The sequence below is a fragment of the Theobroma cacao genome, chromosome 3 (assembly GCF_053813885.1).
Source record: "Theobroma cacao isolate CCN51 chromosome 3, ASM5381388v1, whole genome shotgun sequence".
Lineage (NCBI taxonomy): Eukaryota > Viridiplantae > Streptophyta > Magnoliopsida > Malvales > Malvaceae > Theobroma > Theobroma cacao.
The window spans coordinates 26,312,189-26,327,351 of record NC_142641.1 but is presented as its reverse complement, the minus strand read 5'-3'; the positions used below and the strand labels follow the sequence as shown (position 1 = coordinate 26,327,351).

Sequence of the window (15,163 nt, the reverse complement as noted above, 5' to 3'; positions counted from 1 at the left end):
GGTTTTATAAAGCTGGTCACTTTATTATGTTAAGGTCGTAGTGTTCAGATTACTTCCAACAAAATGAATGTGATTCATTTCAAGGGAATGATGAGTCTCAAATCATCGAAATGGTTGACTTCGAGTAAAGACACTATAACATGAACTGAAATCATGTGAGAATCAAATTTAAGTTTTACCGTTACCTAAATCTTGATCTCGCACTTATGCATTTGCTTATAGTAGAACTGAAATCCTGATGGATAGTGGACTCGTGTTTAATCTCCTTATAATCTTTGATTTATCATGAGCATGATCATCATAAAGCATTGATCTAGACTCCGTATTTTGGGATTATAATTGAGATGAACATCTGGGAACATATATCCAGATAATGGAGTTCGTAGCATTAACATCACTTCTAGTGATTTCAAGAAGATTGGTGATTAATTTGGGCCCAGTGTATTGATGAATTAGCTACTCATCACATCTGGATACTCAAAAGATTAGATCTAAAGTATTGAATCACAAATTGGATGAAATTTGAGACTAGGGGACAAAATTGACATAAAGGGTAAAACGATAATTTCACTTTTTGTCATTGGATGGTTATGAGGGTTCACAATATATGGCTTGCAATTGGACAACTAATAATTAATATCAAATATTGAATTATTTCTTATAATTATAGTTAATCCAAGAGTGCAACCATGAATCTATGGTGGAGTGATTTCATGGTTAATAAGCTTGAATTATTTTTAATGAGATTAAGAATAATTCTCAATTTATTGAAGCTTGGAATATCTATGCAAATAGATTCCCCACTTAGCTTCGTAGAATTCAACTTGTTTAAGTTGGAATGCATGTTTTAATTTGTTTAATTAAATTGTGTACAAAATTGGTAGCTTTGACATGTTTGTCTTAATTTAGACAAGAAAACATGTTTGGTCTTATTTTAAACAAGAAAATATGTTTGCCTTAATTTAAGACAAGAAAAATATTTTTTGTCTTAATTTAGTCAAGAAAACATATTTGTCTTAATTTAGACAAGATAAAATATTTTTTTGTCTTAATTACAGACAAGAGTTATCTTAAATTAAGATAATTTTAGGAGGATTCTTGCAAAATGAATCTAGACATCTATGTTGATAAAAAGAGACTCCATGTTTGACTATTACTCTTTTATTTATTATTAATTTTTTTTAAATAAAGATGGATAATAATAAAATAAGAGTTATTATTCAATAAGGAGTTTTATTTTATCAAGAACTCTAAATGATAACTAAAGAATTAAATTATTTATTCTTTAATTTTTATTTTGCTAATTATGGAGCATGTTTGATGCTTCCATAACTCTGAATGGATGGTCAAGATTGATTCAAAGGTGTTTCATTTTGATTAAACCTTTGAAGCAAGAGTTTTAGTGAAAAGAGAAGAGATTGGAAGAAAAGAAAAGAACGTACTTTTTCTTAAAAAAAGTTTTAGCCATCTCTTTTCCTCCTCCAAGCTTTTCCAAAGAAAAGAGAATAAACTTAGTTGCCATCTTGTAGCCTTGCATTCCACACCTTGTCCACTCAAGGTCCAAGTTGAAAGTATTCTTGAAGAATAAGTGGTAAACTTATTTGGTCGAGAAATCATTCATTGGTGTGGTGTTGTCAGAAAATAAGAATCTCAAAATAAAGGTATGATTTTCTTACTTAATAGATTCTTATTTTAATTTTTTTTGCATTTGATTATATTACTTGCAATAATAATAATGTGTGTTTCCACTTTTGTAATTGGATTGCTTGCTTCCATTGTTAAAGAAATTTTTTAAATCCATGCTTTACACAATCACATTAATCCATTAAGATCCTATTCCAACACTTATTCCTGACAATACAATGACCAGGAACAAGGCTTTGATGCATCTGAATCTCATAATTATAATCTTTATAATTTCTTTGCAAGGCCATTATGTTTGAAGAACTTTATCTACACAAGTCTCTCTTAACTCTTTATAAATAAACTCATGGATAAAGAAATACCTCATACATTATGTAAATATCCATAATGTATTTAACATGTAATATGACTAATGAATGTAGTGCTTTACAAGCACAAAATTGATTGGCTTGTATGGCTTACACTAACATCTTGCTCCTTCTTAACCTCCCTTGTTGAGAAAAACTTTGAAATCGGATTCTTTTCCTATGCCTTTAATGGTACCTCCTTGACACACTTTACTGCTGGGATTCGACCTCATGCTCAAATATGAAAATAATCAAGAAATTAAAAATATAACACAATGAAATAGTAAACTAGCATTTAATCAGAGAAATAACCAAATCCTACAGGATCAATGTTTATGTTTTTCATGTAATTTTCTAATTAATTATGAATATTCATAAGTTTAAGAGTTACATGCCTTGCTCTAGATATCATAATCAAGAGCCAATTAAATCAAAATCTTTGCTTCTTCACTTTTAAGATTTGTCAAATCTTCAACCACCCAAGTGTTTGGCCTCTAACAGTAATCCACACAGTGACCAAATAAGACTTCTCAGAGGTAGGATTTTTTATTTATGCTAGCAAGTTTTGTTTCCAAAACAAAAGGCCAAAAGTTCTTATCAAATCTTATTTTTTTCAGACAAAGAAAACTATTTTTCTTCTTTTTATTTATGAAAAGGCTGAGAAATGGCTAAAGGCTTAGAGTTTTAGTTTGCTAACATAATATATTTATATAGCCAAACTAAATTGTAACCCTAACTACAACAATTGTATTTTAATATAATTAAGCCTCTGTGAACTTAACTAATTTCTCACTTTATTTTGGTCTATTCTAATTAAGTCTAACTTAATTAATTATCCTTATTTAATCCCAATCATGTCACTTAATGTGTGTGACCCATTAGGCTTCTAACATGTTGGCAATAAGTATATATCCTAATCAAATATCAATTTGATAATTAATTTATATTTATAGATCATGAGCAATATATAGCAATACATCATGACCACCCAAATGTTAGAGAGTCAATTAAATAATTTGACAAAGCCCTTAAGTGACAAGCCTCTCAGTGCAATACAATCCTTTCATCAAATGTCCCGGATATGTCATGAAGCATGGTTCAATGTCTACTTATAACATTCCATATTAGTTCTCATAATTCATGACCAACTTTATGAATTTAGGAAACTAACTTTCCTTAAATTCATTATGCTTTGGCCAAAGACTTTATACAAGTTAAACAAGAATTGAGAACAAGTGAGATACATCCCCTCATATCACTTAGGGTGATGAATCCTTTCTTAACCATTCATTCACCTTCGCATGCTTCATGGTATACCCAAACACACTTTGTTTAGGCATTTGGTCGCCTCCAAATCCATAAGGGTGAAATCAAAGTATGTCATTCCCCATACAAGATGACCTGGTGTATGAAGTTGGAGGACTAGTTGCACAACTATCACATGAAAACATATTTCATAAACACTTTAGTGAAATACCAAATGGAGTTCTCATAGCAGGTCATGTTCAGTGAACTTGTTCTTTAACAAGAACCCACATGTTATCCTCAAGTTTCCCATATACTTCAATCTATGAGATTGATTGCTCACTTTTCAAGTAAGGAGGCTTAACATGTACCAGTATTTGAGCATTATCGATACCCTGTCTTACCAATACAATGACCAAGAACAATTTTAGGAGCATGGCTTTGATGCATAGTGATTTCATAATTGTAACAACTTTACAATTCTCTTGCAAGGTCATTATGTTCCATGGGCTTCATCCAATAGGTACTTAATAACTCCTTATTATAGCACTAACATGAAGGAAAACCTCTATCACATATAGTTATGCAATTAAATATGCATTAAATGACAATATATATTCCTTGACCAATCCAATTGGCTCAAGGGCATATACCAACAATCTCCCACTTGCACTTCAGTCAATTGCTAACGTATCCAGTATCGAACTTTTTTGCTTAGCAACTGTGTCTCTACTAAGACAACTCAAATTGCAATATTTGAGAACATGTTAATTTACATGTTCGACAATCTCCGTTGTTATAATAGAAATACTAATTTAGATCACAACGAGACTTTGATTCCATTATTATGGCTCTTGTTATTACTTTAACAACTAAGAATCATTTATTGGTTGATTAAACCAATGATCCAAATATCTCTTCTTTTATAGCCTAAACAAAAGGTTTATATCCGATTATAGATATAATCATGTTGTTATCTCTTGTTTTGGAATTAGTCCAATAAAACTGCTCAATCATGACTTTATGTCACTTTTAACATTTAGAATTCTCTCTATGTTAAACTCCTTTAACATGTCATCTTAAATTCTTTTGTTGAGTCCCCTTTTAGGCTCTAACTCTTTAGTCCCATTTTGTTTTTCTTAGACTAAAAAATCTATCTTATACACTTTTAATGAGTAACTTATCTTACTCCCACTAATCTTATGATGTGCACAAAATATGTTTATCTTATTCAATGTATTCAACTTTTTTGAATTTATTACATTGAATAAAGATTATTATCCAATCATTCATGTTGGATTATTTAGTAGAGTCATCTTACATGAGTAGTGCATCAATATGCATGTAACACCTCGTACCCACGTATAGAAGCCAATACGACTGTATCGATAGGACGAGGGTCAATTGAATCTAAATTAAGTGTGAAAAAACGGAGACAGGTGGAAGGAGTATTTTGGAATAAAATATTATGTACGTGAAAAAATAATAATAAATAATAATATTTTATTGATGATGAGTTAGCGGAGTTAAAAGGTGATTTGGAAATGAACTAGGGCAAAGTGAGACACTTTGGGAGCCAAGGAGACAAGCAAAGAATTTTGGAATAAAATAACATTAAAATAATTCGATGCCAGAACAGGTCGCATCTTGCGAAAGATAGGTTAAGTCTAAGTGGGGGAGACCAAAAATAGAACTTTTAGATGACATGAATAAAATAATATTTTATTCATTTATATTATATTATATTACTTAGATAGAGAAATTATTGGTTGCATTCAAAATTGGATGAAAAGAAAATAATTAATCATGAAAAAATGAGGTTATGTGGAATATTGGCATATGCATATGACAATACTATTACATGCAAAAGATGGTATATAAAGGTGTAATCTTAGTGGGGAACAAGCGGGACCCCTATGTGACAAATAAAAAGGAAGAAGACAAATGCACGAGGTGAAATGTGCATGTGATTTTACTAGTTAAAGAAAGCATAAAGAATTTTTGCATGGAGGACACTTGGTGGCAATGTTGGACTAAAAGAAAGGAAATATATATGCATGTAATGTTATTGGCTAAATGGGAGGCCAAATGAGAAATAATGTGGGAGAATGCATGAAAGGCTATTGGACATAAGTAAGGTGGATGAAATGGCAATGCATTAAGAATGCATGAAGATAGATTAAAGAATGAATATGCATAATACAGGAAGATATTTGACCAATGTGGAAGAAAGGAAATTGGTGCATGAAATCTTATAGGTTTGCAAGGTGGTCAAATAGAATAAAAAAGGTAAATGTGTACATGCAATTTGATTCGCTATATGGGTGGCCATATAAATATCAAATTCCAAAGAGTAAAAGAGAACAAAAAAATTGGGCCTAAGAAGCTTGAGAGAACCGGCCATTGAGAGAGGAAAAGAAAGAAGAAATTGTTCTTGAGAGCTCCACCAGAGAGGAAGAAAAGCGAAAGAAAATAGAAAAAGAAAAAATGGAGGAAGGCTTGGGTTTGTAAGGATTCAAGAGAAATCGTGCATTTCTTACTTCTTCCTTGTTGAGTCTTGATGCTCCCTTACCATTCAAAGTGTATATTTGAAGCTTGAAGGAGATTAGTGCTTCGGTTTAACTATTCAAAAGAGAGGAAGGTAAGAGTTATGATGTTAGCTTTAAAATTATTATAGTTTTGATTATGACAAAATGATCAAATTTGCTTGAACATTATTTGAGTAATCTTTGACAATTTCTTGAAATGATTTAACTCCCATACATTTGTTCTTACATAGACACAAGCTTGACTCTTGAAGTTATTAAACTATATCTATAAGCTTGTATGACTTAAGTATATGAGTGCTTATGATTCCTATTCATTAAGGTCTGATTTAAAAATTAAAGGAAAATCTAGATGCACTCATTAAGGGGGAGTTTTGAATATCTTTTTTAATGATGGCAAAAAAAGAAGAGAAGGAAAACTAAGTTAAATTGAGTGTGATAGGTTTTCATGTTTAATTTATGTGTGTGATGCTTAGTTATGATTTTATTGAATATTATGTGCTAGTTATTATGGATATTCAATATATCTTGCTTAGCTATTGTGGGCATTATATATCTTGTTTAGCTATTATGGATATTATTAATAGTTTATTGCAAATCTTTAAAGAAAACTAGATGCATTGACTAAGGAGGAGCAACTCATTATGCATAAAGATTTGAAGTATTTATATTGAACATAGACATTACACTATTAATCTATGAGTGTTTTGTCATCATCAAAAATAAGAGATAGAGAATGTTGACTCTATATGTTTTGATGATAGCAAAATATTCCCATTCATTGATGTCTGATTATATTGTTTAAGTGTGCAAGAAAAAGCTTAAATTCATTAATATATTTAGTATATGAAAGCAAGTCAAGATGCTTATGCAATTGCAAAATGGGTTAATTGGTTAAACAAGAAAAGAAGAAAGAGCTTTAATGAAGATAGATTAGTCTTAACTGGTTAACACAAGATTTAATCAGTTAAGCAAGTGCTAGATACAAACAGAAGCCTCTTAGTTGGATAATGTAGGGTGTTAGTTACCTAAAATTCAAATTAGAAGTTTGCAAGCTCAAGAGGATTGAGAGACAAAGAAGACTTAGTCGACCAAGAAGTAAGTTAGTCAACTAAAAGCATACTACCAGAAATCTGGACTTCAAAATAGAAACAACTTAATAGACTAAGAAGGAAGTTAGTCGACTAAGTGCTCACTGCCAAAAACTGGGATCAGAAAACAATGACAACTTAGTCGACTAAGAGCGCAGTTAGTCAACTAAGATCATTCTGTTAGAAAATTTGAATTGAGCACTAGAAGACAAAATAACAGCTAGAAACAGCTAGTTTCTATCTCCAACGGCCAGAATTGATTTTGTAAGTATTTAAAGCCTCTTCAACAGTTGAAAACAAGATAGAGAAGCCATCCAAAGTGATTTTGAGCTTAAAAGATAAAAAAACCTTCTTTTTTCACTTGTATTTCACTCTTATCTTTTGAAAAAGTGTTTGAGCTTAGTTTTGTACTTCTCATATTAGCTAGGTGATCAATTGTACTTCATCTTTTCTTCATCTTGTATGCTTAGAGTGTGCGAGACACTCTAAGGGAATTTATTCAAGCTTGGATTGCTTGATTAAGTGTATAGGTTCTAACTTAGCCTAGAAAAGTTAGTTGTTGGGTTTTGGTTGATCCCGGTAAAATCCATTGTGAAAGGTTTTGGCTGAGCCTAGTAAAAGCCATTATAAAGCTTGGCGAAAGCTTGTGAATTTCACCATTCATAGTGATTGGTTTGGAAAATCCTTGGTTGAACAATCAAGGTAGTGGATGTAGGTCTTGGACCTAACCATTATAAATTCTTGTGTGATTGTTTGCTCTGTTTTTAGTTTTTATTCATCCTTAAACCTTTCTTTTATCTTGCATTTGTCCCCAATTAGAAGTCAATTTTTGTAAGAGGTAAAAAGTGCTATTCACCTGCCTCTAGCACATTTACTTGGGACCAACATGTGATTTTGCTTGCATGCATGTTTTGAAAATCAGTTGTAACGATAAGAAACATTTTGTGGTAGCAAGATCTTCAAAGAATCAGAGGTCCAGAAGCATGCATGTTGATTTTACACGGCTATATAGTGGATTTGGAGTATAAAGAAAAAGGTAAGTATAATCTTACATTTTTAATCCTACGGTTGATAGGAAATCTTGGGAATTTATTTGTGAGTTATTGTGGCAGCTTGATAATTAAAGCTTTGGAAGAATATTGAAGTTGCATGCAAGATCCAAGCCATCACAAAGGTAACGCATTGAACACGAAATGGTTGTGTGATGCCTTCAGTACGATTAGGAAATAATTATGCTAGTTGAAAGCTTGAAAAAGAAATTGTAGACATATGTTGTTTTAAAAGACTTTAAAAGGTTAAGAATGTTGGTGCAATTCGAATAATATTAGTGCAACATGAATGGAAATTGATATTGTGCTTAGTGGCAACGTGTTAAATGCGAATAACAGTGCATATAAGCTTAGAAATTACTTGGTGAAATCGGATATAGAGTTGCAGCCCTATATGTGATTAATAGTGTGGAAATAACAGTTTGAACATGACAATGTTATTAGAAAGATTGTCATGGGCATTTGAAGTCATAAACAAGTTGTCAGGTTTATGTAATTCAAAAGTTTACACTAAGGATTTAGTGTAAACGGTTATCTCTTAAGAATAAGATATGAAAGCATAGAATTAAATGTGAACAACAAGTGTAGAATATAATGGCAGCAAGCTTATTAAATGTATTGGATTGAAATGATGTCAGGAAGTTGACAAAGCAAGGATTATTGCTACAAGCATAAAGTAAGCAATTGAGGAAATATTAGTGACGAAGTAACATCCCACCATTATAAGGTGAGTATGGGGTATCAATTTTAAAAGATTCTATGCTATATCAAAGTATATGAATAGTATTATTCAATGCCTTTGTGAAAAGCAAGAGTTGCTAGAAAATGATAAGTGATTTGAATACATGGTTTGGAATGATTTATACACTGCTTTTGTGGAAAGCATGAGCTGGTAGAAACAATAGGCATTTGTGAATGCAAATTGAGTTTGAAGGTGTTTTGTGTATACTATATATATATATATATGATATATGTAAAGTGTTTTAAAAACCAAGAAACAAGCCCTTTTGCAATGTTTTGCATCAAAACCGTGCCTTGTATCTTTGTGTGATGTGCATAGTTAATTACACTTGATAAATGGCTTAAATGCAAATTCTAGTGAGCTAGTTTTAGTACGAACTTTATGCAAATGTTTTCCCCATGCATTCTAATGTGAAAAATAGTTTTGAAAGGTTGCCAAACCTTGTTTTCAAATGATTTAAAGAAAAACTCTTGAAAACCTTGATTTGGTTTTAAAAACGATCTTGAAAAACCGAGAGCATCGAGAGTAGGCTAACTGTCATATCGGGATAGTGAGACCCCTGTGCATAAGTGAGCTCTAGCTAGAGAACCTTTTGGGTCGTCGACGGGCTATTAGACGTGGCAAGGCCATAAGTTGATAAACGTGGTTGCGACCATATGATTTCTCTGATGTCAACCAACATCATCGAGACTGCCATGGTTGTGGGAATCTGGTAGAGAGGGCCTTCCCGGATGTTATTACGTGGAAGAGGGTCCACGGGTTAATTATTTATGATTACCTACTCGAGAGTCTCAAGAGTTTTTAGACTCATACTCTTTCACATGGTGGAGAGATACCGATTTTTTCGTAACTCCCCTTTTTAATTGAAAGCTTTCAATGCTTTATATGTTGATCATGACTTGATGTATGTGGATGTACTCGGTTAATTTTAAACGCCACACAGTTTGGGAGTGTGCCTGTTTTTATATGGCCATTTGTATTTGTGAAGGAAATAAATGATTTCATCAATTGAAATCTATTTTACTATGCTTTGATTTCGACATTGTTTGCCAAGGAAAGTATTGTACTATGATTTTCACGACATTATTTTTACAATGCACAAATACCTTATTTGTTATTTAGTTTTATAGGGTTATCATTTTATAACCTGGTTTTATCCTTCAAATTATTTGCTCTAAGATTGTTTCCCATCTATGCCCTACTCATGGAGCAGATGATCACTGAGTTCGTGAGACTCACCCCTTTATTTCCCCTTTTGCAGATAAGTGATCGGCCTAGCATGCATTCATCGTGTAGTACCCAGTATTTTGATACGGTGGCTAATAAAGTTTATGGATGCCAATTGAGGTTAATTATTGAGTTAAAGAGGGTAATTCGAATATGAACCTATGAAATCTCAATCTCCATAGACACATAACTAGAAGTAGACGCGATAATGTAGACCAGGGGTAATTTCATAATTTCTCTAGGTGAGCTCCTACAAGTGGGTTTTTTTTATGATATTAAGGTCTAAATAGGCCTAAGGAATGAATGAATGATGTTTATGATGGTAAAATAAATGAAGAAGATAAAAATAATGATAATTTCCACGATAGGGGCAAAATGGTCATTTTATATCTTGGGTCTAAATTTTAATGTTTTCGTGAACCCGAGTATTTCTAGACTATTATGGACCTTGCCCTAGTGTCAAAAGAGTAAAAGGTTGCACAAAGGATGGGAGGAAGACAAAGTCACCATGTTAAGGGCATTTTCGTAATTTATGTGAGAAATGGATAAACTTTAGATATAAATTTCTAAAGCTCCAGCAAACTTCTAGTAGCTTCCAACCATTTCTTCTTCTTTTCCCATCTCACGTTTCTTCATCTCCATGGGAGCCTTCCATAAAGCTTCCATAACTTTCTCTCTCTAGCTTCAATTTTCATGCTTTTGAACACTTCTTCATAGAACCTTTTGTTCTCTTTCACTCTTTCACCTTAAACCCCTTAAAAAGTCTTTATTCAATACTTTCTCTCACTAGTTGGAAATTTTAGAGAGACAGAGAGAGAGAAAGAGACTTTCCATGAAAGCTTGAGTATTCTTGAGAAGGAATTCAACTATAAATCCACCAAGGTGAGTAATGAATGAGGATTGATTTTAGGTTGTTGATAATGGCTAGTAATTAGAGTTGTGAGTAGTTTTATTATTGAGGTTTGTTTATTTATTTCTAGAGTTACTAGAGTAGAGAGAATAGATAGCCATTTAATGGCAATTGGAAACTAGTTAGGAATAACTAGTAGAACTTGATTTAGGAAAGAGCTTTTGGAATTATATTAATGCTAATTTGGGTTGGTGGTGATATTGTGTGTGTATAGGTTCTAACAAGGCCTCACATGTCCATTTGGAGCATTAGTTGAGGTTAGAGTCAAGCAAAAGAATCAACAAGACCTATGAGTGAACTTGCATCAAAGTGTTTTTGGGAAATACATATGTGTTGGGATGAAGCATTTAAATGATTTTACTTGGTTTTCATTAAATTATGCATGGGAACAAGCCCTTGATAAAATGTTTTGATGTTGTGAAAATGTGAAATATGTAAAAAGATAAATCCATGTGCTCTTATATTATGTTGGTATGTATAGATATGAATATGTGTTGTGCATTGATGAATAATGTTGTGTGATAATGATGACCCAGCTATGTGCGATGTAAGAGTGCACATGAGCTGATGATGATCCAACTATGTGTGAGTAGGGAGTGTGCATAAGCCGATGATGACCCGACTATGTGCGAGTACAGAGTGCGCAAAAGCCGAAGATAATGACCCAGCTATGACAATGAATGAAGTGGGGTGGTGTACTTGTTGATATATGTTTATATATGTAGATGTGATAGCAAGTTTATGATTATAATATGTGATTGTTTTGAATGTTGATAACTTGATTATTGTCAATGTGTTCACTTTGATGTGCAATATGGTAAGGATGGATTTTGTGGCATGTGAAAACCCCTTAATTTTCATCTGCCCTAAATCTCGTTGCAGCGAGAAACTCCCGGGTGGTGAGGGCATAAACTGGCCCTATTTCTCACTGTAGCAAGAAACTCTCAGGTGGTCCCAAAATTCTAGTGCAGTTCTTCCACTTTGATAATGATTTTGACCACCTTCCGTTCAGAAATGGGCAAAGTAGTAAACATAAAAGTTGTGACCCAGCCTCTTAGCTTTCTAATGGTCTAAAAATCAGGTCAAGTGGACTTCTGTAGTGGGAGATATTCTGGAAAAACCGAAATATATGCAAACTAAGACTGTTTCTCACTGCAGCTAGAAACTTGCTGTCCTGCTTGCTACCTTGCTTGATTTTGACATATTTTTCACCCATTTAACTTCATGGATTGATCATGGGTTTTTAAAACACTATGAGGTTATTAATCAAAGTTTGAAATGAGGGGGTTTTAGTAAGAAATTAAATCAATTGCATTGTTTTTGAAACAAGTGCATCATGATTTCCAAGTTCTCCTTATCGATTGCTTGTTCCCTTCTTGTGTTCACTCACTGAGTTTTATACTCACGTTTTTAAACTTCATGTTTTCAGATTTGAAGACATTTGGGACCTAGATTAAGTGTCCACATATGCTTATCCTCTTGGTAGGTACTATGACATCTCAATAGCTATACCTTCACCCACGGTCACTCCGCTGACGGTCAAGAGTCTGTTACCTGTGAATACGTATATGTAATGTAATCCGCTAGGATCCATGTTATAAGTCGAATATGTATATTTGATTGCTAATGCCACTATGAGTTGGCAAACGGGTGACATTATTTTGACATAATAAAATGGTGAGTATTGGGTCACTATAAAATGTTACTGAAATATTTTAGTAGAGAATTACAATATGTGGTTTTAGAAATGATGGTTGGGAATGATGATCGGGATTGTATAAAAAGGCTTGCTTGGGCTTAGTGGGCTATGCCCATTAGGCCCATGCACCGATCATGGCCCGGGATTTGGGCTGTGACACATCGGCATTTATTGTCCACCACGGATAGGTAAAGGCATCTCATAGCACTTTATTCTGAGTCACTCTGCTGCTAAAGGTCGAGTCGTTCATAGTGTATTTTGTTTTGTAAATAGACACTAGTTTTAATGCAAATGTACATTTGGAGATTATGAACTTTAATGTATTTATACAATAATGTGGAATAAAAGTTTAGCTTATTTGTCTGGCTTTTCATTTTAAGTATATTGCAAAGAGTTATACAGTTCAAAGCGATTACATAAATTGGTGGAATGAATATAATGTATTAACAAGAGTTTCAAATAAGGCTCATTCAGAACTTGACGGGATTTCTCGTAAAACTCAAACGCCAATAGTGATCGAGGAATGGGTCGTTACAATGCATCCCACTAATGGTTTGTATTTAATGGATTCATCTCATGAATTATGCATCCTTATACATCCCATTAAATCAATCTTTGTGCATAGATCTTATCTATTGGATTTCATAATTTCATGACCTTTGACCTTTCAAGTATCATTAGCTCCCACTATTTCTATCATGTAGAGAAATCTTACCAAGTAAACTTATTTACTTTGTTTTGGGGCGTTATATCCGTAACTTTTATGTATAGATACATATTATAAGTTGTTCATCATTGGTTATGGGATGAAATCCTATCAAAGGTTAGTTCATGCGATTAAATGGGGTTGGATTGCTTTGTGATTCATCTCTTATGAATTCAATATGATAATCAATTGTTATTTAGTTCTAAGCAATCTTAATTTAAATCTAAGATTTCAATAAGAATGACTCTTGACTAAATATGTTCATAATCCTATTACAAATTCATTGAGTTAGGACTCAATTTTATCTAAGTCAACTCATTAATTTTCTTTTTGATTCATAATCAAAAGAAAAATAATCTCACAAGGATCATATCATTATGACTTAGTATTGATTATCATATATGCAAGGTTATACTTAAGGATAAATAATTTAGAACAATTCCAAAATAAAATGAGATGTAATGTAAATATATAAATATATATAAGTTAAGCATCCCATGCAAGCAAAATATAAATCTATGTTTCCTAAACATAAAATAAAATATTCAGCCATAGGTTCAAAACCAAAACATCTCATCTTGACAATCATGTCATGAAAACATTCAATGTTCTAAAATTATTTATTGTTCCACAATTTAATATAGGTCGACAAGCTTGATCACCATCAACTAAGGTTGTCCCCTTCATGATCTTATTCTTCACTACTCCTTGTGATTAGTTCCTTTAATATGTCATACATATTAAAACCATTAAAAAGAGTAAGGTATAATATACCAAGTAGTGAAAAATAAATCATCATATGATTCATACTTGATGTGGAAGCTTCCTTTTGTTTCTTCCCTTTGATGGATTCAAGATAATCCTTGTAATTGTGCCTTTAATGCCCTAGTTTGCTGTAGAAATGGCATTTGTCATTATCCTTGTCCTTATTCACTCCTCCAATAGGCTTCATACCTTTCAAAGTTGATGCCTTTTCATCCGTGTCTTTCTTAGAAAATTTTCTTTCTTATTTTTATTTTTCTTAGAAGAAACAAGATGAACTGAAAACTTCTCTTTTGCAATGGTGTTTTCAGCCTGTGTGAGCATATTCAATAAGCTTGAAAGGGTTACCTCAATCTTATTCATGTTGAAGTTCAACACAAATTGTGAATAACTCTCTGGTAGCGAAGAAAGTACAAGGTCTATGCTCAAATCATGATCCATAATCCAACCCAACTGCTTAAGTCGAGTCATGTATCTTATCATCTTAAGCACATGAGGCCTTACTAGGCTTCCCTCAGACATTTTACATCAGAACAATTCCTTTGAAATGTCAAATCTCTCTGTGCGACTATTTTTATTGAACATTTCTCTAAGGTTTAGGATAATATCCAAAACATTCATAGCTTTATGTTGCTTTTGAAGATCTAGAGCCATACTAGCCAACATCACACATGTGGCTTGATTGAGATCATCCATATAAACTCTATAAGCCTCTTTGTCCTCATTTGTAGCAGCATCACTAGGTTCCTCGGGAACAAGACCATCTAGAACATAAGCCTTTTTCTCTTGTTTCAAGACAATCTTGACATTGCAAAACCAGTCAATGAAATTTGGGCTTGTCAACTTGTTTGCATCAAGTATGCTTATAAGTGACAAACTTTTCGCCATGATAGATTTATATCCTATATAAACCAACATATATGATTATTAGTCATTAACGCAAATTATATAATCATAAAGACAAGGTTTTAGAATATTATATGATTATTCTCAATATTTTATCAAAATAATAGCCCTTCTCTACTATTTCGAGAAATTTAACCTTTGAACTTCTTATTGAGCTAAGACCCTTCTCATCCCACCATGACCTTAAGTGACTCAACAAGCCATAATGAAACTAAGTAGGTAGATAACTTAGCTTAGCAATTATATCCTATACAAGTCCTAGATCAGTTAGGTGACAACTCCTTGTCTA

The 15,163-nt window shown here is 32.7% G+C and overlaps 1 protein-coding gene across 1 annotated transcript; it reads right to left on the bottom strand.

Moving 5' to 3' along the window:
* Positions 1 to 14,496: 14,496 nt before the first annotated feature.
* On the bottom strand, positions 14,497 to 14,856 carry LOC108661142 (uncharacterized). The gene has a single exon (XM_018117031.2). It carries the CDS (start codon positions 14,854 to 14,856, stop codon positions 14,497 to 14,499), a length of 360 nt encoding a protein of 119 aa, XP_017972520.2.
* Between the last annotated feature and the right edge of the window lie 307 nt (positions 14,857 to 15,163).